The sequence below is a fragment of the Seriola dumerili genome, unplaced genomic scaffold (genome assembly GCF_002260705.1).
Source record: "Seriola dumerili isolate Sdu_G_001 unplaced genomic scaffold, Sdu_1.0 BDQW01000191.1, whole genome shotgun sequence".
In the NCBI taxonomy this organism is placed as follows: Eukaryota; Metazoa; Chordata; class Actinopteri; order Carangiformes; family Carangidae; genus Seriola; species Seriola dumerili.
The window spans coordinates 3,615,022-3,642,879 of NW_019174446.1; the positions used below are offsets into that span (position 1 = coordinate 3,615,022).

The 27,858-nt window shown below is 42.3% G+C and overlaps 2 protein-coding genes across 3 annotated transcripts in view; both read right to left on the minus strand.

Annotated features, from left to right (window-relative positions):
* snap91 (synaptosome associated protein 91) overlaps window positions 1-8,983 on the minus strand; it is a 50,480-nt gene extending 41,497 nt beyond the window's left edge. Inside the window, exon 1 of the mRNA XM_022753561.1 lies at window positions 8,396-8,983. Coding sequence (XP_022609282.1) covers window positions 8,396-8,525 — 130 coding nt within the window. The 5' untranslated portion in view covers window positions 8,526-8,983. The remainder of the gene's footprint in view (window positions 1-8,395) is intronic.
* A 1,207-nt stretch (window positions 8,984-10,190) lies between these two features.
* The window catches only part of dopey1 (dopey family member 1), a 32,016-nt gene continuing 14,348 nt past the window's right edge, over window positions 10,191-27,858 (minus strand). For both annotated transcript variants that reach the window (XM_022753353.1, XM_022753352.1), the window contains exons 15-38: window positions 24,840-25,365; window positions 24,053-24,336; window positions 23,814-23,966; window positions 23,614-23,714; window positions 23,162-23,427; window positions 20,917-23,047; window positions 20,530-20,641; window positions 20,123-20,305; window positions 19,025-19,150; window positions 18,527-18,661; window positions 18,040-18,095; window positions 17,772-17,876; window positions 17,476-17,542; window positions 17,105-17,249; window positions 16,332-16,411; window positions 14,006-14,115; window positions 13,610-13,759; window positions 12,867-12,928; window positions 12,418-12,570; window positions 11,907-12,043; window positions 11,686-11,741; window positions 11,418-11,582; window positions 11,022-11,151; window positions 10,191-10,790 (exon numbers count right to left, since the gene is read on the minus strand). In XM_022753353.1, the coding sequence (XP_022609074.1) occupies window positions 10,482-10,790; window positions 11,022-11,151; window positions 11,418-11,582; window positions 11,686-11,741; window positions 11,907-12,043; window positions 12,418-12,570; window positions 12,867-12,928; window positions 13,610-13,759; window positions 14,006-14,115; window positions 16,332-16,411; window positions 17,105-17,249; window positions 17,476-17,542; window positions 17,772-17,876; window positions 18,040-18,095; window positions 18,527-18,661; window positions 19,025-19,150; window positions 20,123-20,305; window positions 20,530-20,641; window positions 20,917-23,047; window positions 23,162-23,427; window positions 23,614-23,714; window positions 23,814-23,966; window positions 24,053-24,336; window positions 24,840-25,365 (5,742 nt within the window). In that variant the 3' untranslated portion in view covers window positions 10,191-10,481. The remainder of the gene's footprint in view (window positions 10,791-11,021; window positions 11,152-11,417; window positions 11,583-11,685; window positions 11,742-11,906; window positions 12,044-12,417; window positions 12,571-12,866; window positions 12,929-13,609; window positions 13,760-14,005; window positions 14,116-16,331; window positions 16,412-17,104; window positions 17,250-17,475; window positions 17,543-17,771; window positions 17,877-18,039; window positions 18,096-18,526; window positions 18,662-19,024; window positions 19,151-20,122; window positions 20,306-20,529; window positions 20,642-20,916; window positions 23,048-23,161; window positions 23,428-23,613; window positions 23,715-23,813; window positions 23,967-24,052; window positions 24,337-24,839; window positions 25,366-27,858) is intronic.

Sequence of the window (27,858 nt, forward strand, 5' to 3'; positions counted from 1 at the left end):
GCCCAGTTCAACAGCTAACGGTACAACTATTAAAACCAAGGGTCTTAAAACCTGAGGTTTTTCGTGAAAAAAGGTTACACGTTGTCAAGGTTGCTAGGCGACAGGAGCCGCGTTTGCAACGCAACAGTAAGGGCAGGAACAGCTGGTGACACTAAGTGAAATTCTCCAAAGGCCAGACCATCTGATTTTAGTTCAACCTTTGCAGTCTACGACGGCTACGAAGGGCCACACCTTCGTAGATTGCATGCTCTGAAGGATGCAGCCCCTGAATTGGGACACAGCTAATATGTGCGAGTAAAGCCTGTAAACCCCACTAGTTTGTCCACTTTAAAAGCCTCTCTAATAGCCATTAAAACACTGGATGTCTGCAATTAAGTTCTGTCTGTGTGCAGGTTTGTATGTAATTCCTATATAACATGTTCTTATATTTATCTTTAAAGCAGCACCAATTTCTGTCTCATAGGTGTGGAAAATGTCCCACAGTGACCTGTTTAAAAACTAGAATCTGTTCCAGGATTGTAACAGTGAAGCAGCATGAAAAGAACCACTAGCAGCTGTAGCCAGCAGTTTCAATGAAGATATGTACACTGACAGCGTTAGGTCAGCGAATGAAGGTGCTCAGAAAAATGTTGCTCTGTGTCAGTTTTACTGGCATTTTTCAGACATGTTACACCTCTGCTGCTACTGCACAAACTGCGTTTTAACTTCAATATTTTGCTCATGCTTGGAGTGAAGACAGGTTGTCTAAGTGTTCCTTTCACAGACTAACAGTCCATGGACATGACAGCCTCAGCTGAACGTGTTACTGTTGCTGGGAGACATAAAATCCTTTGTACACATTTGGTTAATACCTGAAGCAAAAACTTAATCTCAAAGCAAACTGGTGACAAAAGAGCAACTCAGAACCTTAATATTTCTAACCTGGTAAGTCTTTTTGATAGTTCATATGTCTGATGGCAACAGCAACTATAAAACAGATGTTTACAAGGGCTGTTTAGCTTTGTTGTTGTTGTTGCTCCCAGAATTAAAGGACCAGTTTGATATTTTTTAGATGCTTCTTTGCTTTCTTGCCAAGAATTAAAGGAGAGGATTGACACCAATCTCATGTCTGTGTGTTTAATATAAAGCTAGAGCCAGCAGCCATACTGACTGTGCACAACTGAGCCACTACCACACTACTGACATCCAGTCCTTTTTTGGCACCAGCTCTTCATCCACCATGCTATTAGCATCATACATGATATGTGCATGATATATGCTAATGCTAAGCTAAGCTAACCTGACTGCAGCTTCATGTTGAACAGACAGATGTGAGCTTGGTATCAGTCTTCTCATCTCACTCTCTGCAAGGAAGGGAATTAACATATTTTATTAAGGTGTCAAACTTATCTTTTAAAAACTATAAAAAAGAAGATGGCTGATATGCTACATGTGCATGTACATCTAGTCTAAAGTGGATTGACTTCTCTAATGTCAATGTATTTGGAGTGCAAACTGTGCAGCTGTACGCTATCACACTCCATACATGTATAAGAACATATATAACAGATAGATATTGGCAGATACTCTAAATGTAATGTCCTTGATTGATTGAGTCGTACAAATCTCTAATATTTAGCATTTACACAAACCATGTGAGACTTAAGAGACTATCATGACAGTCCCCACACCTCACCCTCTCCTCCCCTCCCCCTATTTCAAGAAGACCGTCTGCCTCTCAAACGTGGTAGCACACTGACGGTGACTCATGTTGTGGTAGCAGCACAGAAGCGGCCAAAGGGGACACAGCACGCTGTTTGTGTTTCTCATCGCTTACCCTCCTGCCTGCCCCCCCTTACCAAACACACAAACACACACGCACACACACACACACACACACACACAGCAGGTCATATATCCTGCATTAGATCTGAGCAGAGCTTAATCGCATCTCTGTGTTAAAAATCCTGTTAATTGGAGTGACTAGATTTAGAGCGGCAGCAGAGCTTGTGATAATTATTGCAGCAAACACAGACAGAACCTCAGCCATGATGCTTAATCAGAAATAAGGTCATAATGATGATGAACACTGGATTTAAATGTCTGGATGTAAAGACGACAGAAAAAGTGAGGGAGGGAAAATTATGCCATATATTTTTGAAAACACAACCTTCAAGCCACAAACCTGTCTTAACTGTCTTCACAGCGGGAGGATTAAGAGGTTAGGACCAGGTGAATAGCAGCAGATAAAGAAGGAGGCTATGGGCAGGAGTGGATGGGCCTGTCTGTGGAAACAGAGCCAGCTTCATTTGGCAGACACTCAAACCCTGTTACACTAGTTCTCTAGTTGTCTTCCTCTGGGCTGCAGATAACCTGCATGTCCTCCGATCTATCCTCTGGGCCTCTGGATTCACACTGAGAAGCAGCTCAGTTGTTAACCTGAACAAACTAGAAAAAGGCTGCCTTCAAGTATTCCTCGTAAGCCCCTGATTCTGAGTCAGTCCGCTAAGTAGGCTAGTATAAAAATATGGTGGCTTTGCAAAATAAGCCACCACAGTGTCGCACTCCACTCGCTGCCACCAGTAAATTGTGCATCTATTTACCTTTTTGTATTATTCAGTGAACACGTTATCATGTTTCTAACAGTACCGTTTGACTCTCATCCCACACATCACTAAGTCATGGGATTTACAAGTGTCAGTGAACGTGGCTTGTGTGTGGCATTCCTCCCTCCATCTTGAACCCCTGAGTCATGTGGTTGCCAGTGTGGCAGATGGTCACACTACTGCAGCAAGAGAAGACATAATCAAAAGCTAGCGCCACAGTAAGAGAAAGAAAAGTACTTTTCATGAATAAGACAAATTCAAAGGTGACGTATTTACATCTTTCAAACATTAATGAATCTGTCACAATCAATAAAGAATCACTATTGCAGGCATAATAACTTAAGCAAGTTCAGCTGAAGATACATTTTTAAATGTCTTTGCCGCCTGTTGAATATATGAGTTACAAGTAGCAACATCTTCAGATCATTGCGAAGAAGACTGGCAGTAAGCTGCTGTATTAAACAAACTAAAGTTATATATTTGTGTGTGTGTGTGTATGGACGTGTGTATCCTTGATGTCTAACAAACGTGTTGAATGCAGCTCTTTTTTATTATTCTGAGTCCTGCATTGTTTAAAACGATGTTTGCTAGCCATCAGTTTTCTTCTTCACCACCTTTATTGGTGCATTGGTGGCAGGGATGTGAATCATGCACGTGTGCCCTAATGTGTCCTGCATGATACAAACAAATCAGGGGCCAACTTCATAAAAAACCGTCCTCCATAGTGCTGCTGATGGCTCAAAGCTCCATAAGGTAACTTTAATCTACGGCACAGTATACTTTTACTTTACAGCACGGTTGTTACTACACACATTAAGCTTTCAGATCTTTGCCACAGACAAAAATCACTAATCTTCTTAGCAATGGTTCTTCTTTGTTCACTGTAATTATTCCAATGCCTTGAAAACTTGAGGCAGCTGACTCACAGCTGCATCTCCTCCTCTGCACCACCCTGCACCATCCTATCCAAAAAAAAAAAAAGAACTCTGGATTGGGTCCTGTACTGGGATGTTGTCGGTGGCATGTGGCGTTACAGGAGCCTGTTTGTATGTGTATGTGCATGCACAGAGGCACACACATGCCGCCGCTGCAACGCTCACATATCAGGATCCTTGTGTAGGACACACTAAGACCATGTTGGGTGTCTGGCAATCTGTGCTGCTGCCTGAGCTCTAATCATTTCAGAGTTGAGACGACATCTGACCGCAGTCATCTGTCAGACTCTTTAAATAAACGGCAAATGTGTCTGCAAAGTCCTGCCAAACCTCTGGAGACACATCTCTACTATTGTGCTATCACAGTGATTACTTATTTTAGCCTTTACTAGAGTCAGCAGTTTGTGGTATGAAGACACACCCTAAGGAAACAACTGCTTTAGTTATATGTTCGTTTTAGGGTGGAAAACAAACTAACCTAAGAATTTCCTGTACAAGATATGAGCCTTGAGACAGTCACTACACTTACACAAAAAACAAGATGTCTGTTTGTACCTGCATCCCAGACTTTCGTAACATTTTCTATTTATGACGCCTTTGATCCACAAAAAGGCTGGAGCACCTGATTCAGTCCAAACGCTGTCTCATGTCTGATCTTCTCAGTTTTTCCTCTGTCTCTCTGTCTGGGGCTTTTGGGTCACAGCATGAGCAGCTTACTGCCCTGCTGCTCTCCTGATGTCAACTGAACTAGATCAGCTGAGCAACAGACCAATACACATTTGGCTGTCAGTGACAGAAATTATTTTTAGACCGTGGACACATATCTGTCGAGAAATGTCCAGATGTAGCACTAGAACAAGGTGACAATCTAATTCTCTCAATGTTACAGGAAGAAATGTTATAGAAATAATGATAACAGGGAACCAAGTCATTGACTAACAGAAGCAGAAGGAGCTTTACTACTCAACGCATCTTGACAGGGTGAAATCAAACAAAGGTTAATTCATGTTTTATGTATGGTATTGCTTTGACATCGATGATTAGATTGATCAACTATTTAGACGAGCTCACGTGGAGAATGATGAAAAAGCAAGATAAGAGATCATCTGTATCATCTTTACTGATCTGTTACTGTCACATTTCAGCCGGACTGATTAGCAGCTCTGTGGATTACAGCCACAAGCTCAGTAATAAAACAAGAATTTGATACGATCAATATTATCTGTCTAGCATCTTAATATAATTAAAATATGCAAATGACTTTAATGTATGTGTGCAAATAGCAGAAATATTTGTGACAGATTACATTAGCATGATGGGAGGATCTTTGAGGTAGAATAAGAGGCTAACTAAGATGATGAGAGATTTAGTCAGTGAACTGGTTTGTAACGTAAACCTGTATGCAGCGTATATCAATAATGATACTGTACTGAAATGTCAGAAAAACACTTATGGTAAGTATGATGTCTGTAAAGTATACTGTAAATACTGTAATAAGGTGTAATAATAAATAAAGTGTGAAACAGGTCTTTTACTGTGTTGCAGAGGGAATCGTGGATGTCAAGCTCCACTATGTGAAACAAGAAAGACCAGCCCGCTGTGGTGATCAGGGATCAGTAGTTTGTGTGTGTGTGTGTGTGTGTGGGGGGGGGGGATCCTGACAATGCTCTATGCTAACAGGTTTCACTCACACAGAGTAACTTGTCTGCTAGTGGCCACAGAAGAAATGCCACCAAAACGGGACATTTTTACATAACCCACAAGCAGCACTTTGGCTAAATGTCAGTTCAGGATGAAACTGGATATAATGTCAGACAATATCCCTGAGGCTGTTCCTCCAATGTGAAATGAATTCACCTTTCACATAAAATGAACTGATTCATTAAATGAGTGAGTAAAACATACCTCTGACTTCTATTTAAATGATTCCTAGAAGTCCATGAATTCATGCTACATTATACCACCCCGAGCTTCTGTGTGTTTTGATATTAAGAAGAAACTACAACAACAACCATCCTGAAGTTGTACAATTCCCAGCATGCATGCTAATGTCAATAAAAAGATGATAAACAAGTAAAATGAATAGTTTGACTTTGTTGTTAAAATCAAAAGTACATAACTAGAAGATGTTTCAGAACGGTAAGGGAAGGTTTTTGTATTAACTTGTTTCTCAGCTTGTAACTGGCAGTGACTGACACAGTGTTAGTGGCTGTACTGATGCAAACTCTGGCTCTATTTTAAAGTTTGTTACTTTTAGCTAGCATTGTCCACCATAAACTTTACAGGTGTGTAGTTGAGATCAAAATAGAGACTGAGTTCAAAGATGGGTGTGGTCCCACCCATGACTACTGAGTACTCGTTGTAGTAATGATTACTAAGTACTTGTGGGTTGGAACATCAACATGCTGATGGGCGTCACGGCTGGTGTGAACCCATCTCAAGATGGTCACAAGTTAAGTTTGCGACTGGCTCAGTCAATCCTTGTATCTTTTATAACAATTACTGAATCTGTTGATTAAATTATTTTTCACTTATGCTTCACTAACTCTGAAAGTGATGTGTTGGAGAGAAGTGCTCCTGCTCAGACAAAGTGCTGACACACTCTTTGGCAGGTGGTTGAGCATTCCACTTTGTTGTGCGATGATTCAATGCAGCTCTTCATTCAGTTTTATATTTTAGCCTAGACACGAACTGACAGGTGGATTCATTTCTTCCTCTGGGTCTGAGATTGCCAACTTGAACTTGATGCCATTTCCTCAGACTTAAGAAATGTTTCATGCTGATGGCTCAACGGTGCATTTATGGTGTAGCTGAGCCATCTGTACAGTGACCTGTTGTTAATACAATTACACAAAATTTGTAAAAAAAAAAAAATATATAGTTATCGTCTGACTGGGAAGGCCCCCAAAATTTTTTGTGTTGATTATTTGGTTCTGAACTTTTGGACTACTCTGTTGCAGGAAAGGAGCTGGAGTGAGCCGTTTTATTTCCACGGGACATTCTCCCACTGGCTTTACAGAGAGTTAATTTGAAACGACGGATAAAGTGGAGAGACATGACGACACGCGGTCAAGGCGAGAAGGAGAGAGAGAGAAAGAAGAGAAAAAGAATGAGAAGAAAGAGAAAGTTAGATTTAACTAGCTAACATTAAGTTAGATAGATTTATTTAGATATATATGTATATAATTATATATATTTAGATACAACAAAACCCAACACAAGGAACGTGAGGGAGAGGAAGAGCAGCTAGAGCAGCAGCACCAGTAGCTGAGCCCGAGCAAAGAGTGGAGGAATGTCACTGCCACACAGGTTTATAGACACTCACAGTGACCACTTCTTTATCTTCTCATGTTGGACTGAGGACAGACTGGACGCTACAGTGACTCACTATCACCTCTTGAGGTACAAATTGATATTACAAGACGAGACAGGCCGCGGCTAGCTGGTTAGCATGCTAACTTCGGTAGACATCTCTGCAACACAATACATAGGCGTTTCACATTCTGTTGATGATCTTAGTTCATTTTTGGATGTTTTAAACTAAACCCTTTAAATAACTTTGCAGTACATTTGACAGAGCTGTTCACAGGAAGGATAAACACATAGCTGCTGATACCTCACACCCACTGCACTCAGAGTTTGAACTGCTTCCGTCTGGCTGTCCATTCAGGGCCCTGAGGACCAGCTGGAACATACAGTATATAAGAAGTCTTTTATTCCCTATGCCATACAGGCATTGAGCACACAATGACTGCATTTGGGAACACTTGTTACTCATTTTCTTATTTCATAGGTTTTGCTCTCTGGTATTTATATAACCTATCTGCTGCCACCTGCTCATTTGCACAATTGTATGTTGTACATGTTCTATGCTTTTAATAGCTTGTTTTGTTATGTGGATTGTATGTATTTTCGTTGTAACTTCTTTGGGAGAAGCCAAAGACAAATTTCCACTGAGGTGGACAATGAAGTCAATCAATCAATCAATAAGGTTGGTGGGGTTTTACTTAGTTTAGTGGGTCAATGTAAAGCCTGGACCATTACTAAAACGTTAGGGACATTTATTGTATACACAAAAGAGTTACGCTATTTGAAACTCCGGATACAGCATTATTTTATGAGATGCTGCATTCACATGCACCTAGAACAAACCCTTCCAGCATCATTACACTATGGAGGCTCCTTATGCTGCTCACCTTCTCTTTTCCTCTGTCCACCATCATCTGATTTCTGGGTTTATGCATCATTCTTATCTGAAATTGAATTGGCACTCCTCGATCTTTTCACGCCATCGTTTGTACAAAACAAAACGCCAACAAATCAACAAACTGCATCAAGAAAAGAAAATGTGATTTACTGTAATGTTAACAGTGGCACATGGCTATCATGATGGACAAGATGCTAGGCAAAAGCCTCTGTGTTTAGTAGTAACAACAGCACTTTTAACCTTTTCAATTATGCATTCACCAGTGGGCCACTGGAGCAGCATGGGAGAGAGTCTCCAGTCAGTAGGTAGCTTAAGTATCAGTTAATGCTCATCTGTCCAGCACAATTGGCGAAGAGCCCTGCTGTAATTACATGATAGATTTGGTTTGTTCAGGGTAACGCTTGTGGTGTGCTTGTGGTGTGTGTGTGTGTGTGTGCATGTGTGTGTTTGCATGTACATGTGAGCACATACTGTGGCTGAGGAACCCCTCCAAGCAGACTGACACGCTGGAGGAATGGATGGGGGAGGCAACCATCATGGTACTTGGTGCATGGCCTAGTTGTGCATGAGGAGGATGGATGGAGGGTCACAGTAGATAGATAGATAGATAGATAGATAGATAGATAGATAGATAGATAGATAGATAGATAGATAGATAGGCTACTCACATTCCAGGTGCTTTTTCTTTGGAGCTGTCTGTTCATGTGTGGTGGATTTACACACAGCTCGGGACACCTCGGATCCCGTCAGGCTGTACTGCGCCGCGGCGATGCGGTCCGTCAGTGTCTGACCCGACATCTTCTCTCCGTGGAGCTCAACCTCGACTATCAAGCGTCCAATAAGGTCCTACCCCCCCTCCCAACACCGAGGTGAATGACCAGCCTCAGTAAAGACCAGCTGCTCAAGAAAACCCCTCAGGAACACAGCACTAGAAAAGAAATGGTAGCACACTTTCTTTCTCTTGCTTTGAGCTGCAAAACAATAAAAACTGGCTGATTCTCACTCAGTTGTTGTTTCTCGAACAATCATGAACTGACTTTCTTCCCTCAAGGCCAGTATCCTCTGGGAATTATAGACTATAGGCAAAACACGCGAGCATATATCCAACTGCACAATCCTATTCCAGGTTTCCCTTTTTCTTTTCGATCTATTTCTTACTGTTCATGTTATTGTTGGCCAGCCTCCCTGACAAAACGCTCCTCTCTCCGGATGATGCAGCCTCCCCCTCCCTGTCTTCCTTCCTCCAGTCTCCGGGATAATCCTCACCACCACCACCACCAGTCCGACCGTCCGTGTGTATCAGCGGGGCGTGCAGGGGAACATCAGGTCCTGGCTGGCATCATCACCCCCCACCATCCACTGCAGCGGTTGTTCCTCCACCTCCCCTGCTGGAAGCTTCCTCTCTGCTGCGGCCCACCTTCAGCCTGCGAGCTCCGGCGATGCGCGCTTCTCACCGGGTAGTTGGATGGCGTTGCTTACAGAGGATTTGCATCCTCTTGTTTATTTAATTATTAATATATTTATGTTTCTCACAACGCCCCGCCCCCTCTTGAGAGTCAGGTGACGCAGTGTTACCAACCCTGCGGCTGCCTCTTCCATCGCGAGAGCTGGGAGGAGACGAGAAAACGATGGAGGTTGCCGAACGTGAGAGGACGTGAAGGGTTAATAAGGCTACTCCTCAGCGAGGCTTGATGCTCGTCATGCTGCTGCCACACTATGAAGGTCATGTGAAGCGCGCTGCTTCACTTCACATGATCTTCTTTGATCAAAGAGGCATTCAAATGATATAAAACTGCAGCCACTCGGGACATGTCTCTGCCTCTGTCCATGGTGCTGATATGAGCTGCTCTGGTGTCACTGCTGTTAGTGTAGTATGTGTTTTTATTGATTATTGTATTTTTATTACTTATGCATTAATTTGACATAAATGCTGATTGTGTAATAATGCATAGGTAATAATAATGCATTATGATATAAAAATAATATTCTGAAAGGGGCCATTCTGCTTAACAAGTATTTTTACTTTTGGTATTCAAGCACATTTGCACGCTAACAATACTTCTTTAGTTTTAGTTATCAGAAACGTGTAGCTTGTGGTGGAATATTTTTACACTTGTACCGCTATTTTAACTTAAAAGGATCTGTGCATCTTCTACAATATCATATTCACTCACACCACCTTATGTGATGAATTCTGGCCCCTAATGGAGAGTATATAAACACCTAAGACCCAGTTTGTCTTCAACTATCTTGCACATACAGCCTTGTTGCAATTTCACATATTCATTCAGACACGCACAAACACGCAAACATGCCTTTCCAATGGGAGGGGCAGTTATTTGTAAGTTTGTGACATCTATATTAGTTTAAAGTAGGGTTGCACAATTAATCGAAATATAATCGAAATTGCAATATGGCCAAAATGTCAAGAGGAGAGAGACACAGCCCATGTAACCCTCCGTTAGAAATCTTTATTAAGTCACATCGATATGGAATGGCACAGCATCTTCACTTTGTCCCAAAGGACCCACATAAAATGTTAAAAGTCAGTCATCAAAGCTGCTCCATATATACAAATAATTAAAATTAAATACAATAGCTTTTGAAAAGTAAAATAATCATTATAAATACAAAAAAATGTACAAACTATTTTCCCCCATTTGTATTCCCTTCTTCTTAATGTACAGGTTGAGGTTTTTCACTAGTGTTGATCAGTTATGTGTTAATACCCATGATCCTCCCCTCACTGTGTTCTCACGTCTTGATAAGTCCCTCTAGAAAGTCTTTCTCCACCATCTCCTCGATGTTCTGTCGAGCTTGACTCCAGAAGACTTTCTGGCTCTCCAATTTGTGGCCCTCCTTGTGGCCGGGGAAGGAGGAGTTTGCAGGGTTGTGGGTGTAGGCGGGACCTGAGCGGCTGCTGGCCTTGCTGTTGAACACCTGGCTGAGCAGGTTGAAGAAGGGTAACAGCTGCTCCATGCTGCGGATCACATACAGGGTCAGCATTAGGTGACCTGGCTCCCAGGACAGGGTTCGGGTGGAGCAGTCCTCCTCTGGGTTTTTCTAAGGGAAAGGGAATAGATACCAAATTACTTAGATACCAAATCAGAGTAGAAAAATTAATGTGCCTTTCTGCAAGTGGAGGGAACTGCAGCATGAATAAAATGAGCTGCAACACAAAAAAAGAAAATGGTGTCCTTTAATCAGCGTTTCTGTGAACAGACACTTTGAAAGAGGCAGTCGTTTCTCTCCATCACTTAATAACCTTGTGTAGACAGAGGGAGGATGAGATACCTTAGCTCGTTTCCTCAGCAGCTTGGCCAATCGGACCACGTAGGGCTTAAACTCTCTCTGATGAGTCCCCTGGCGTCTCACTTCCATTCCTGAATCGTCTGAAGCCTCCGGGATGAAGGCCCAGCGGTACCTATAACAAGGCAGAACTCACTCACTATTTTGATCTATTTAATGAGCCACTAAAGCATTAAAGGAGCGACATCCAAATATCTTATTCATGTGACCATGCAAATACACACCACATACTGAGAGTTGGGTATTTAAAATCATCATTAGAAATGATGACAGGCACACATACAGAATTTCAACTTTCAACAAATTATGTGTGTTAATGATTCCCTGACCCAGTCCTGTCACATGCAAAGCCTATTATCACCCATGCTTGTTTGTACTGACATCTGGAACTGAGGAAGGCTCTCAGGAGGCAGAGCCAAGGCCAGATCAAGGAGCTTGCAGGCAGACAGATAGAGGTTGAGCCAACGCTGGCTGTTGTAGGAGGTGGAGAAGCCGTTCCCTCCAGAATAGGTGGTCTCCAGCCCAGCCACAGACGGCCCTGATGTCCTAGAGATGAACAGGAGATGATAAATTATTTAAAGAACACAAGAAGAAGTCATTTTTGATGTTCATTTGCTGCTGAAATCCAGTTTGTAGTATCAACAGATACCTTGATATGTCTTCATCTGCTGTTAGCTCCTGCTCCATCAGTAGAAACACTTGAACCTACAGGAAAACAGTTGTATGAGTCTATGAATGAATGAGTGTATGTGTGTGTGTGTGTGAATCTATGTGTGAGTAGGTCGATACGTGTAGAGGACTCGAAGAAAGAAACATGATGGTAAAGTAAGTGAGAGAAAGAGACCGCAGTCAGTGACATCTAGTGCTCACCAGCTCGGTGATCATGGTGGGCCACAGGGAGGTGAGGTGCTGAGGTGACATGCGCAGCAGCAGAACTCTGAAGAACAGGAACACCTGAGCATGGAGGATGGGCACCTGAGGCAGACGCAGACTCTCCACCAGACGCTCTGAACACACACACACACGAAAACACACACGAACATGCACGCACACACGCACACACGCACACACACACACACACACACATCTACAGTTAGTACTCGCTCATTGAATGTGATAAAACACCTAAAATCTTCATCTGTCAGTATAGATCTGTAACACAAGGTTTTCAGGTGCTAGATCATGAAATCTGTAGCTGCCATATTGTAGATCTTCAGAACTTGTCAGCTCCAGCCTCCACCAAGGGTGTCAACTCCTGAATGTATGATTTGGTTGATTTAACACAGTCCAGGCTTCATTTTTTACGCTGCTTGTTGAGGGAAATGGTCCCCCAAAGCAAAGGTGTTAAGTGCTGCTCCATGTCTCTGTGTGTAGTCTTTACCTTGTATGTCTGGCAGGTATTTCTGGTACTGGTCCACTTCGCTGCTGTAGATGGTGAAGGCCAGTCGTTTCAGTAGCATGGCCCTTTGTTCCAACTCAGCGTCTCTGTTAGTGAACAGGCTCAGAGAGCTGCTCTGAGCTACAGCCACCCGGGCTGGAGAGGGAAACATACACAGTCTTTAATAGACTTGAACTATATCACATTAGCATATTTTTTCAGCTGAATGGGCTGCGGATTTAATTCGAGTGGAAATAAAAGTGCTTGTTTTGATCAAAACACTTTGCAGGATGCAGGTTTAATTATGTCTGACATAAGACATGAAAAGGGCAAAACACTCTGCAAGTGTCAGTTACGTAATCATGATCTGGTAAATGGTCCATAACCACACCTAGTGGTAAGATCTACACTTATTTATAAACTAAACTGTGCTAAAGATTCGCGAGGCTTACTCATGAGGTCTCTGAATGTGGTCTTGTCGTGAGTCATCAGGTGGTCAATGATGGCTCTCCAGCTGAAAAATGAGAGACATTATCTTAGACTAATTTTTCCCCAAACATAGTGAGACAAAGTAACAAACACAGCCTCTTATATCTGGCATTAACATGTGCCATTAGAAAATATAGGTATCTTTTAAACACTTTGACTTTAAAGTGCATCTCTTCTGCTTTTTCAGCAAATGGCAGACTGTGAGGAAGGTCCTTTATTAACATACTGTGCATGTAAACTGTATGTAAGGCACAGTCTTGCCTCTTCCACTGTACACATATATAGTAATGCATTTTGAACAAATACATGAATATCTAAGCTTTTTGTTTGATGATGCTTTAGAGTTGGATTTGTGGGTGACTGCATTTCTATTTGCATACTTGATGTAGTTATATGACGTTAAAACCAAGAGTCAACTCAGACTAAACTGGACTTGTGTTTTGTAAGAAGGAATCTAATGGACATATTATTTTAGTTGCAAAAATATTGCCCAATTATTTTCAAGAAATACTGATAATAACTGACTTACCCACTTCTTTAAAAATGTGTTCTACCTTTATTTTGTAGGATCCTAAGTACATTTTCTACATCCTGAGTAAATGTGTTTCTTTTTTTCCTCCATCTCAATGTAATCATTTAGGCTACATGTTAACAGGAGCTATAAAAGTGGTCACCCACACACAGCCCACATCCCTCCTCTACTCACTGACTGACGCAGGAGGAGTCCATCTGGAAGAAGGTGTGGTCCATGAAGAGGTCGAAGGCCTCCTTCTTCCAGGCTCGGCGGGTGTACTGGTACCCACTTAGGCTGCTTAACAGTTGGATGCAGGCCCGGTAGCTGGGGGCGTTGTGAGCACTGCCAGGAGAAAAAGGAAACATTACACTTTCAAATTCAAAACGTGCATTTGATCAGCTGTGACTCATTTTCACACTTCATCCCCCTTCGTAACATGAAAAGATTTTATTTTCTCCTTTTCTTGACATTTTCAACTCAAATAAATAGTGGTATTTGTAAGTTAAAGCTGTGTAAAACACAATGTTAGCATCCAAACACAAACACACACTGAAAGTCAAAGTCAATGAAATAAAAGCTTGTTCACACCTGTGGTTGCGGAGGTAGGGCACTACATAGTGCATGATATTAACCAGCAGTGGGATCACCCTCTCCTTCTCGTCACTGTAGAACACCATGTCCAACAGATGAGCCAGCACCTAACAAATAAATGCAGCATTCATTATGTCAGTCTTCACCCATATGTTTTCAGTAAGCATGTCAACAGACTGATGCTCTTACAAAATATTATTAGAAAGAAGACATCAAGGTTATAAATACATCTATTCAAACTGGCATCTTCCAAGATACATTCAAAACAGCTGTTGTAACATTAAAGAAACCAAACCTAGACAGTAATGCTCTGACCAGCCATGGGCCAATAGCCAACCTTCATTAGTAAGATACTTGAAAAGATAGTTTCAGTGCAAATAAACAACATTCTGAAGGAATTCAGTCAGGCTGCAGAACACAACACAGCACTGAAACTGCTCTTACTAAAATAATCTGCGACCTCGGACTAAACTTGATGAAAATAGAAAGTCTCAATTCTTGTCCTCTTAGACCTAAGAACAGTGTTTGATACGTTTGACCTTGATATATTAATCAATCATCTTGAAAAGTTGGTCGGTTTTTGACTGAGTTAAACTGGTTACATATACAATATACATCACAGGGAGAAAGTTTTACGTCGGTCATGGAAATCATGCGTCTGAGGAACATGACATCTGCTTTGGGGATTGCACTAGGGAGCTGCCTTGGTCCATTATTATTCTTACTGTACATGCTGCCACTTGGTGACATCGTCAGAGAGCACAATGTATGTTCCCATATTTATGACACACAACTGTACATCTCTGCTGAACCAAATCCTACTAGTCAACCCTAAAACAAGAAAAGAAATGCTGTTTATTAATCTGGGGAAATTAACTCTCTGGATTAAATCTGAGGTTCAAGACTTTATTCCACCATAGAAACATACAGCAGCTAAAGTATGATCATTTATAAATCAAAAAGATTTTGAAAGACTGCTTCATGCCTTTGTTTCAAACCGACACAATTATTGTAATGCACTTTTTACTGAAAAAACACTGAGACGTCAGCTCATTCAAAACTCTGCAGCTCGGCTATTAACCACAACCAAGAGGAGAGAGCACATTAGTTCAGTTTTAGCTGCTCTGCACGGGCTTCCTGTTACATTTAGAATTGATTTTAAGATCCTCCTCCTTATATACAAAGGCCTTAATGGATTAGGACCAAGCTACATTGCTTACTCCCTTGTTGACAATTTGCCTTCAAGAGTATTGCAATCATCTGCTGCTGGTTTACTGGAGGATCCCAGCAACAGATGAAAGAAAATCGGGAATTCAGTTTTTGTTAATTACTCCCCAAAGCTATGGAACAAACTACCTACAGATATCAGGGAAGCCAACTTGACAAGTATTTTTAAAAGAAAGCTTTAGCCATCAACTAGCTACAACTTTCCTTGTAATTCTTTTTTGCACTTTGCTTCGCACTTATACATTGTACCTCTTTTAAAATGTTGATTTACTTGATTTCATGCAACTGTATTTATTTATTATCATTATCATTATCATCATCATCATTATTATTATTATTATTATTATTATTATTATTATTACTAAGTTGGTTTTACATTTAGTCATTTGGCAGTCTTTTATTTATTATTATCAAGTGGGTTTTATTTTCCATCTTAAGTTATTCCAATTATGAGAATGAACATAAAAACAGGGATAGAATCAGTCTTTTCCATGTGAAGATGGTGCATGTAATTTCTTTATTGTAAAGCACTTTGAGCTGCATTTCTTGTATGAAAGCACAATTATGTATAGGCACCATATTATTGCACCAACCATGTGTATGACAAACTGCACTGCAACATATATTGATATATTGCCACAAATAAACCCATTAGTAAATAAAGCTGCAAACAACAGTAAAGCACAGGTAAAATCTGCATAATTAGCTCCACACTTATCTAAAACAGCCAGGGTGGAAGAACGTGATGCATGATCTCAATTGTCCAGCTCAGCACATTCACAACACACAACACTGAATCCAACAGACTGATTTATTGGTTTACCAATAATGATTTACATCAGAGGTGGGAAGGTGGTTGTAAATCAGCTGTATGGAGCTCAGTTGGAGTGTACTGTGTGTAGTTAGTGTACTGTAGGGCTGTGCCTGAGAGCAACAGGACTAAACAGTGCTGGTGAATGTGAGTGAGAGCAGCTTGAGACATAATCAAGATCAACAATGGAAACAACTGGCAGAGCCTCTGACTGATGGCCTGAGAAACACTGAGAAAGTAGTGCAGGAAGGGTTGAGCTGAATCACAGAGACATGAGTGTTTTACCTCAGCCAACAGTGTGAGGGCGTGAACACTGTACACTGATGGAGTGAAGCTGGAGGCCTCCATCACTGTGAGCATTAAATCTACAAAACACACATAGCAAACATTAACAGCTGCTACATAGCAGAAAAATATTAATAATGCCATGCTGAAGCATACAGACTATCTGCAAAATATATTCACATTTCACATGCTTTTTGTGGTGCATGTGAACAGAAGCATCTAAGTGCTCTGCTCTGACCGCTCACATAGTTTCAGTACCTCATATTCAGATTCATTGCTACATTTAGCTGGATTACATTAATCCCTTAGATTATAATACAGCTCTAGTATAAACAAAAATTACCTCTCCCTTTCCAAAATACAGACTACCCTGAATACAAATACAAAACTAACTAACTACTACTTCACAATCAACTGATCTCACTGGCAACTCAACTGACTTTTAAAGTCTGTCAACATCCACAGCTGACCAAGGTTATATGAGCTCCATTTAAACTTGAATCCTATTGCAGTGCTATATCTGATTACACTGTTAGCACCCAGAAATCTCTCCACCGTGGTAATACAATGTGGAAAGGGATAAAGAACAAAACATGCTGTATATTAAAGCTGTTTTTCTCACTTTGCAATTAGACATAGACATCAGTTTCTGTTTCTGTTTTTGTAAGTTTAGTGTGAAACTGGCTGATATATACTGTAGCAAAATCCAATGTTACAGTTATGGTCTTCATTGTTACTTTCTTCAATGCAATTAGTGAATGAAAGCAACACACCTTCTACATCAGCTTCCAGGCTGGTTCCATCCACAACTATCTGAGGAGAAGCCTTCACCTCCAGGTTTCTCCTTAACCATGTGGTTTGCTCTAGAGAGGAGCCTGCAATTGTCCCGATAGCCTCCACGACTTTATGGGTCACGTCCTGAATACAGAAAGAACAGTCATATCCAGTCAGGTAAGATTACTGTAATGCATTTTTTATAATCCTGTGTGACTGTAGATCATGAAAGTAAAGAAAAATGTCAACTTGTCATTAAAATGACATAAAAACTACACAGTGACATGGCAAATAAAAGGAGAAAACTACATAACCTTATTAAAAGACATTAAGCAAACAATTAAGAATTGAAGGCAGTTAAAGTAATCACCTGCAGCTCCCTCTGGTCCTTCTTGCTCTCCAGGTTGGGGTTCTTCAAAATGAACTCATTCAGAACTCTAGAGAAAAGAAAGACAAATGGAGTGCCATGTTAAATAAGTTAAAATGTATAAGGTGTCGTCTCTGGATCCTGGTTTATTCAAATCCACAATGTGACCTGTGAGTTACCCACTAATAGCCACAAACTGACAAATCTAAGTATAATTAATACAACTTAATCCCCAGAGGTTGTGAGGATATAGGGACACCTTTACAACAACTAAAATGAGAGACGGAAGAGAAACCAACCCCAATATGAGAAACTGTCCAGGGGCAGGCAGGCCTAACTGTACAGAGTCCTTCAGCAGTGCCAGCAGGGATGGCCAGCTATCAACTAAACTGGACACAGGGATCCTAGGACAAGAACAGGGCACAATCAAGAACACAAAGTAAAACGAGGTTAGAAGGCTCTGCACAAATTGGGCTTTATGAAGGTTAGATGGCTTTAAACAATAATAGAAGTTAAAAAACAAAGATAAATCAAGTAAATACTAATGTTGGGAAGCAGTGGACTCACCTCTGGACATAGGCATAGAAGAACTGCAGCATGCAGACCTCCAAAGAGAGGTGCTTCTGTAGGTGTAGTGAGGAAATATAATGAATGACCATGAACAAGGTGAAACTTAAAGACTAAATAAAGTATAAAATAAAGTCCTTGTGAAAAAGCAATGAACAAAAATCACAATATTCCACACCAAAAAAGGCATAATTAACTACTACAAGCTTCATTCTTCCCTTTTTCCTGCTTCAGAAATATAAACATGTATGATAAAATGAAGTGTGATAAAATCTTCTCACCTCTCACAAATCAAGAACTTCTGCTACAGTTGTGAATAGTGAAATTTGTGATGTGGTTATACTTGGGCAGAAAGCTCTTACAGCTCTGCAGGGACTCATATAGCCTTTTGCCGAGGAGTCAGATGATGGGAATGAAGCCATTTAAGCTTCAGTAACATTACAGTTACAGTACAGCTGGCATCAGCAGCACAAACAGAAACACAAACCTTGTCCTTTGCGATGGCAGGTGGCTGTTTCAGAACCTCTTTGACTGTCTGCATGACTGTCTCAGTGCGCATGGCGCTCACTGAACGAACCAGCTCGACCAGCAGCAGCTGCTCTTCACTGGCTAGAGGAATCACCTAAAAGACACACAGTCCAAATACAGGTCAATCGTACTTGGAACTAAAACACATTGAGTCTTGAATAAAGTATGTGTAAATTATGTTGAACAATGTGTGTACTGCATTTTGGTTAGTACCTATTGAGTATCTAGTGAATAGACAGTAGTCAAGCATTGACATTTTTTTTTTCATGGGCAGTAATGGCAAAATAATTCATCATTCAAAGAGCAATTTTAAGGCATCTCTTCTAGGAACCAAACTAGTAGGAGGTTGGAGTGAAAAGTCCTGTTGTTATGTTTCACACAAATGACTACACCTGAAAGTAAAAAAAAGACTGATTTAAATGGGGGCAGACCTTTTTTTTTTTTTTACAGCACTCACCTTATTTCTGACTGGAGTCTTGACCTGTTTCCTCTCATTCCAAACATAGGCAATCGCTGCCATGAAGTGAGCTCCATGGTTCATAGAGATTGGACCCAGCAGCTCTAGAATTTGCTGACGGAGGTTCTGTCAAACAGATTTAAGCGGGGTTAGACCTAAACAGCTGACAACTTATTATGCAACAATTTCAGTTACAACACACTACAGACTACAGGCTTTGCCACTACATGCTTTGTAGTATATTGTGCAAGGAAAAACAAGCAGGCAAGAAATAAATCTGAGTGTAATATGCTCAAATTACTGTGGAGACATCTCATTTTCAGTATTATATGCTACCTTCTACATGTATTATGTGAACTCAGACAAAATAAATTGTCAAACAACATTAACATTAATGTTGTAATGCTCGGAAGTACTATGCCCACTGCCCAATCTAAAGTGATCAAACTGACAAAACATGGGAGTTAGTTGGAAAAGTAAGTTTGGTACATTATTGTTATTGTTTCCCTGTCAGGCACACAGGTTCTGTAACGACTACAAATTATGATCTGTGCAGGATAAAAATCACTGTATTATCTGAGTGAATATTAGATTTCCAGCCCACCTCCGGAAAAACTTATTCTATCTGGACAAGGCTAATAACTATTTGAAGAAAAATACAGAGTAATCATTGCTGAAAAAAAGTCCTTCACTGCCAGTAATGAGATTCTGCTCTTAATCTTGAGACCAATAATCCAGGTATTGTGCATGAAGTTATTAGGGCTAGGCTGCCCACATGTTTGGGTTAGCTCTGGGGCAGTATTGTGGTTTCCTGGTCTACACCTGACCTCTTATGTGCTACTGACATTTTAAATTATGCCCTAAAAACTAATTTTACTTTATCACATGTGCTATTTGATTTTTTTGTGGATGAAAAAGGACAAAGCCAATTTTATTATCACGGACACCTCCTCTCATTTCTTTATTTGTTCAGTCAGACCTTGTCCTTCCTCAGCTATTGCAGCATTTGTTGAATTATTGTGGCTCATTTAGTAAAACTGGTTAAATCTGCATTATAATCTATTACTGAGTCTTTGATGGAACAACAGCCTGGTGTACCTTTGTGGAGCCCAGGTTGATGTTGGAAGTAGAGGCAGCAGAGGCAGCAGCTGGCTTGTCAGAGTTGTCAGCCTGGTGGAGGACACTCCACAGCAGGGTGACAGATGACATGATGGTATGGAGGATGGACAGTATACCTGAACGAGCCTCAGCCAGGTGCTTCTGGTCAACACTGACTTGTAACTGAGAGGCAGAAAATTAAAAAAACTGTCAGTACAATCCTATATTATGCAATGAAACAGAAAATGTAAAGCATAGCTTAATATACATTGTACTCACAAATGTATCAAATAAATAGATAAAAATCTAAAATACAGCAAAGGAGGCCTGTACTCAGAATTGCTATATATAAAAAAGTCTGTACAAATTTTAAACTGCTACAATAATTTGGAGCACAGCACCCTCACCTGGTGGTACTGGGAAGAGGGATCCAGCAGGCAGTAATGGATGATGGCCGTTACCCCCTCCAGCACTGTCAGAATCAGGTCAGGAGGGATGCAGAGAGCCATCCACTGGGGTCTGGAAGATAGAAGGAGAAAATGCTGTTTCAATGCATATTTTTTGAATTAATATCTCTTATAATGTCAATACAAAAATTTGAAGTGTTTCGCATTAGGCACAGTCGATACATCCAAAAAAAGGATCATGTATAAAAGAGCAATTGCATCTGATGGTCAACAGTGTCATCTGGTGACCAAACCCTTGCTATTGCACTGTACTGCCTGTGTGATTTAACTGACTGCAGTTATCAAAATGGTATGTGATATCAGAACGATTCATGTAGATGTTAATACCTGGCGTCAGTTATCCCGGTCTCATAGCGGTACTGCTGAAGAAGATTGTCCAGGTTCCTACACAGCTGCAGAGTGACGGAGGCCACTACCCTCCTTAGCACCCTCCCCATGTAGGGTAGGGTGGCTGTTATGAGCCCGATCCACTGGGGGTGCATCTTACACGTATGGTGCTGATGCAACGCCCTGATCACTGCACACAGGAACATACCCTGCGCTGTGATAGGCTGTCCATGGAGGTATTGCAGTGATGTCATTGGCTGCTGAGGGTTGACATGCTCCACTTCCCCACCGAGAATCTCAAACCCTGCCCCAGCACCACCTCCTGTCCCTCCACCTCCAGCCCCGCCTCCCACAGGTCCTCCTTCTCCTCCTTCATCAGCTGGCACCAGGACTCTGTGCTCAAGTACAACAAGACTCTGCAACAGTCTTAACAACTGTGACTGGACTGCACTACAGCTGTCAATCTGGTCCTCTGACATGTTGATCACACTGTCCTCTGACAGACCCTCCTCCACTGTGGCCACATTGACACCTGCCACCCGCTGCTCGTGCCATTTCTGGGCACTGAATATGGAGGAGAGCAGGCAATGGAGAACCACCTTTTGAACTTTGCACTTAGAGAGGACATCACTGATGAAACTAGCAAAGCCCTTAGCTGAGCCACCAGTGACTTTGGATAGCTCACTGAAGAGGAGAGCTAAAACCTCCACACTGGTCAGCTGCATGGCCCGGTTCCCTGCCAAGTCCTGAGGGCCTGCTGCCAAGTGGGCAGAATAATAGCTTCGAAGGAAATAGAGACAAAGTGAAATGATGATCTCCAGGTACATGGCGCTGCGAAATGTGTGGGAGTGGGAGTCCTGGGGGATGGGGCAGTAGAAGTCTTTGCCCATGACGGAGACTCTGTGACGTGCTAGGAGGTTTTGGAGCAAAGAAAGCTGTGGAGTGTAGGTGTTGTTGATGCTGGTGGTGGAGATGGCACTTACAAACCCTGAGGGAGCAGCTTTCAGCATGGCTGCGATGGCTGAAAGGGCGTGGAGGGCCCGGGAGGAGTCGTACAGCTGGAGGTAGAGCAAGACATGCTGGTAGAGAGGATGGATGTTAAAACGAGGTGGGGCAGAGGATGATCTGCGTCCTGTGACATTGCCACCCCCCACAGTCCCACCAGGACCCCCGCTGGGTGAGCCAGTGTCACTCTCAATCTCTGACACCTCACCTTCACCACAGCTGTACCAGTTCTCTAGATCCAGGCTGTCCCCAAAGAAAATACTTGGCGGGCGCAGTTTCTCAGCTTGAATTGCTGCCTTTCTCTGCCTCTCCTCCTCTTTCCTCTTGGCCTTCTTTATCTTGGGCTTTGCCCCTGGAGATTTGTCTGCTAGCCTCTCCATGATCTTACCCTTAAGGCTGAGCTGGGTGCTACTATGGCTACGCTTACGGGCCTGAGGGTCATCCACCCGCAGGTTGTGGTCTGGAGTGGCTGGGTCAGAGCTGTCTGGCAGTGTGACGATGGAAGGAGATGAACTATGACGGGTGATACCCTCCTTGTGCTGCTCCTCTTCAGATATATCAGCCGGTGTGACAGAGAAGAACTCCAGCGTGCCACCAGCCAGCATCTCTGGCAGAGTCTGGTGGCTGGAGCCTGGGGGAGGACCACAGTCAAGACGGGCACCAGTCGAGGTATCGGAGGAAGTGCTGTCTGTGTCTGTCTGTGGCCAGTTTTCAGGTTGAGATGAAACTTCAAGAGATCCATCGTCTACTAAACTCAGAACCCTGTCTATTAGCTCTTTCATAAGAGAGGACACAATCTCTTCTATAGACTCCTCAGAGATGTCATCTGAGGAACCAGTCTGTTGGTCTGAGCCAATGACTGTGCTGTTGACACCCTCTGGTTCCTCAAAGCTGCCATTTTCCACTGTTGATGAATGTGAGCCACTGGACTCAGAGCTGTGGGGCTCCCCCTGCTGGTCAGCAGGCTGATATTCACCAGCTAGTTGCAAATTCTCACTGCTCAGGCTCAGTAAGGACAGGCTGTCACTTAACGGGTTGACAGTCAGACAGAATGGCTCCATGTCGCTCATCGCCAGGCCTCGGAGCTCCTCTTGTGTAACCCTCTCCCCGTGGATCTGACTGAAGTCTAATGAGAGAAAGAAACAAGAATAAAAATTAGAAGCTGCTCAGATGCTCTTCTCATCTCAGAAACAAACAGTCAAGACACAGTCACTATGAGCAAAGCCAGAGTATTGCTCACTGTCTGAGAAGCCAGAGTCCCTGGTGTAGATGGGTTCTGATGACCCCTGTTCAGGTGGTTCAGGAAAGACCTGGGCCCAGTGCCGCTGGGCTTGTACCCTCTGAATGGACACTCGGTGGGTCTTGGGGTGGAGCAGAAGGAGGAGTAGTGGCTCCAGGACCCGAGCAATGTCATGCCTCTGAAGGACCTGATTCAGCCAGGCCCGACCAACAGCACTGGTACATGGATCCCAATAACTCAGACTGTCTAGCATGATGAAAAGAGATCTGCAGGACCAAGAGAAAAGAAGTAGGGAGAGAAGAGAGAGTAGTGAACGGAGAAAGATAAAGAGAAAATCAAAAGTACAATGAATTACATTAAAGGCACTTGATCCAAAATACAGCTATATCACGAAAGGGCGCCTTCAAATGAATTAAGCACAATTTCCATGTTGCCAACAGATCCTGACCTACCTGTCAAATGTGCGACAAAAAGGAGACGACTTGGTGATGTTCAAATCTCGTGTCAAATGCCACAGAACAGAGAACTTGACATGGGCCTCCAACCGAATTCTCTGAAAGAAAAGGGACTTCAGTATGGGTTTAATGGCTTGTGTGATTCTGCTTTGTGTTTGTGGATATGACCCTACAGGTTATGTGTGATTTGTGCCGACCTTGTCTCTGTGCATGAGTTGCTGGCTGATGACGTCCTCACAGATGCTGGGGGAAGGCACCAGGTTGTGGAGCTGGTAGAAAAGCTCCACACTGCGCTGATGATGCTGAGGGGTTCCTTCACTCAACTGGTCCCACAAGATCAAAGCCACACTCTGGGAAAAAGATTATAGATTTAAAAACAAAGTGACAAAGTAAAGAGCACCAATAGCTCCACCATAACCTGAGGCAAAATCTCTACCTTGAAGAAGTCCGTCTTGTCAGCGATGTACTTTAGAATTCCCTGAGTGAGGGGTGGCCTGATGACGACAGCTACTCGACCCTGGCTGGGGCTCATGGGCTGGGCGGACTCTGTGTTTTCTGCAGATGCCACGCTCTCAGCAGTCACCATGGCAACTGACTGGGTGAGTCCTACTAGGTCCATGAGCAGGGAGATGGCCACGCCCTGCAGGCTGAAGTCACTGGCCAGGCAGCAGGCATCCATCAGTGTCTGTAGCCACACTGGCGGACGGACCTGCTCACCATCTGCATGGACACAAGGGATATACAGTATTTCAATGTTGTGCATTTTTATATTTTACTAAGGTATTATTGTCTTTAAAAACTTAAATATCCATAAAAGCTGTCTCTCAATTCAGGGGTTGCATCCCACGAAGGACACAGCCACTGTAGATCGCAAAGGCCAAACCGCAATGAGATGGTCTGGTCTACGGAGCATTTCCTATTCATCCTTGGACACTGTTTTATTTGTGGAGTCTAACTCATTCATTGAAAAGTATCTTGGGATAGGTTGGGTTGCGAAGGATCCACCAATTGGATCCTTTGCTGCCTGCATTTGAGGGAGCCATCAAAATGAGATCTTGTTACACCCTTGTGACACGGCCGATGTAATGATACACAGCTAAACTCTCCTTGTCTTCAAATATTCAAGTGCCCCTCAATTAAGCACAGTAACAGCAGGTATACAGTAGGTATTTACTAAAAGAAAGAGGCCTCCCTCATTCATTATTAGTGTTTTTGGTGCTTACCTAGATGCTCTTCCTGTGTGGGTGAGGACTTGAGGTTACCCTCTGCGATGTAGACAGGGAAACTGGAGCATTCTAGGAAGAGCTGGCAGGCAGCAGTGAAGGCAGCAACACACTCCCTCTGGACGAAACCAGATCCCAAGCATAACTCAGTATAATCACAGTGCTGGGAGCCCTCTGAAACCAGGGGCCCCGACTGCATGACCTCATTTCTTTCACCCTCAGGTCTGTCACCCCGCCCAGGGGTAATATACAGGGTGATTAGTCGTGAGAGAAACTGCTGGAAGTGCTCCAGGCAGCACTGCATGACTGGTTTGTCTAGAGGCTTGGTCTGAGATGGGCCTGAGGAGCGACGGCCTGTTTTGACCGCTGGGTGGGGATGGGGGATTCGTTCCATTTCCTCTGGCCCATCTCCCTGGTACTGGACAAAGTCTGTGAAGCCGCTTTCTGATGAGCGACTGCTGGGAGGGTTTTCCCCATCCTCAAACACCTCCCCACTGCCAGGTACCTCCAGAGTAGCAGGGAGTGCCTGCAGGAAGAGAGGGGTAGACCAGGGATGAAGTGCATTCAGATGAAAACAGAGGGGAAAGGTGTGCTTTGCTATCCTGAAAATACAGCCAGGAAAAATCTGAAGGTGAAAAGTGAAAAGTGCAGATTCTGTATATCCCTACAGAGCATTTGTGACCATAATATTCTCATTGATCTTTCTTTTGCCACTCAATTTATGAATATTGTTTCCCTGAAAGCTAGTTATCTTAACAATTATTACTGTATTAGCAAAGTACTAATACAGTAATAATAGCAAAGATAATGTAAAAAAGATATTATATGCATAGTGCAGAGTATGTGCTTTATTGAAATGCAAACGTAAGCACAGTTCAATGAATCAAATTCAATCGAGTCTCTAAAAGTTAGAAGAAAAAATAATAAGGGTTAAACTAGTGTTTGAGCTCAGTGTAATTTTAATAACAAAGTTATCAAAATTTACACAAAAAATACAAAATATGTATTATATGCATTTCAGTGTGAGAAACATTGATCATTGATGCAGTCCAGAAGTCTTGAGACAAGTGTTTCCCTGTTCAGCATGGTTTGAATTTATGTCTGGTTTCCCTAAAAGTTCTGCACAGCCAAGTTTTCTCAATTATGCTGGCTGATTAGACCTCCAGTCAGGTTAAAGTTTGGGAAAATTATACTGGGAATTACACAATGTCCATGTACTAATAAAAATGATAAAGGTGCAACAAAACTAGCAGGAGCACGAGGGAGTGCACAAAGACTGAGAAGAGGTCTAATCAGGCAACATAAGCGAACGATCCTGTGAACATGGATGATGAGTGTTTTTTCACAGCATTATGTCAAAGTGTGAAAATCATAGGTGTAACTAATAACCCAAACTAAGGCTCAGTTCAATTCGAGTGTCCCAGTAAGTCATTCCTTAAACTGTTAACCTAAATGCAGTCTTCCATTACGGTACGTACATATCACTGTGCTTTTTCTGCAACAGCATAACAAAATGTCTAGTGTAAAAAAAAGTATGATGACAACAAATATGTAGCCTCACCAACAAAATCTAAAACACAGGATTGTTACCTGCCAACACTCCAGAACTTGATTGATGGGTCCTTTAATGGAGGGACTAGTACTAGACACCAATTATATCAAATGTATTTATGTTTACTGGTTATGATCAGATGGAAATGTATGCTTATTTTTAATATAATAGTTAAACTCTACATTTATAAGTACGGCATATGACAATAGAGGGGTTGGGCAAAATGACAGCATCTAATATACAACAAATATCAATTTGACTATTGCTTGAGACTTTGTTTACTATACCATATAAGACCATTGCAAGCAATGTTGCAAATAAATAAGCAGGACCACTAAATGACAACATTGGTTTTTACAGGACTTTTGCATCCAGCTTTATTTGCAATGTGATTTAGTACCTAAATTCATCTGGTATGTAATTCAGAAAATCCCATCTAGGGGATCGTAATCTATAAATGCTTTTTTCATTAAATTTCCAGAAAATGTAACATATAACAACATATGCTCAAACTGCAACATAAAATTACAGATACCTGTATCTATATCTCATAAACTTAGACCATACCAGTATTTTTTCAGTACAAAATTTTTTTAGTTTATTCAGTTAAGACTGTATACCAAACTATGGGGTGTAATAATGGATGTCTGAAGACAAACCATGACCTTTCACTGCGCTGTGTTCTGTACACTGGTCATTTTATAGTGAGGCTGTATTTGGTCTGACCTGAGGGACTAAGTGTAGAGTGAATTGTACACCAGACTTACATTCTGCTGCTGACAGACTGACAGACCTACAGGTTCATACAATTTCTTTGTCACAGTCAGCCTTTGGGGGCCCGAGGACTTCATAGGATACATTTTGATCGAGGCAGCATGCACATTCTGGAGCCTGGACTCAGATGGCAAGTTAGCTCGCATGTTCTCTATATGTCCCTCAGGGTGGGGGGTGGGGATATTATAGTATTCAGTGGATGTATGTGGGATGCTTTCCACACTGATGACTACGGCACACCCAGGAGGCATCACAGGCTAGTCTACTCCTCTTCTCCCTCAGAGAGAAAAGGCGAGCTGGGCTCAGCTGTTGGTTAACCATCTTCTGTCTGTCTACTTGTCCTCTCTTCTGCCCCTTATGGGCCTACCTCAATCCAGTTAACCCCTGTCTATCTTTAGACATGGGACTGAGTGACTAATCTTTCAATCATGCCTCAGTGAGCTCTCAAACACTTAATTAGCCAGGTTGCTGGACAGGGACCAGGAGGACCAGGATAGCCAAACGAAGCATTTGCTCTGAACAAGTCTTCAAATGCCTTGTGTTGAGGGACTGTGGGATGGCAGGGCCACCCAGCCAACTGCAGCACAGGGCAGGAGGCTGGCAGAAGGAAACAAGAGCTGGAAGGAGCCCTGTTCAGAGACCAGGGAACACCATCAGAGCCTGAACTGATGGGTTTTTGGGCAATAACTTGTA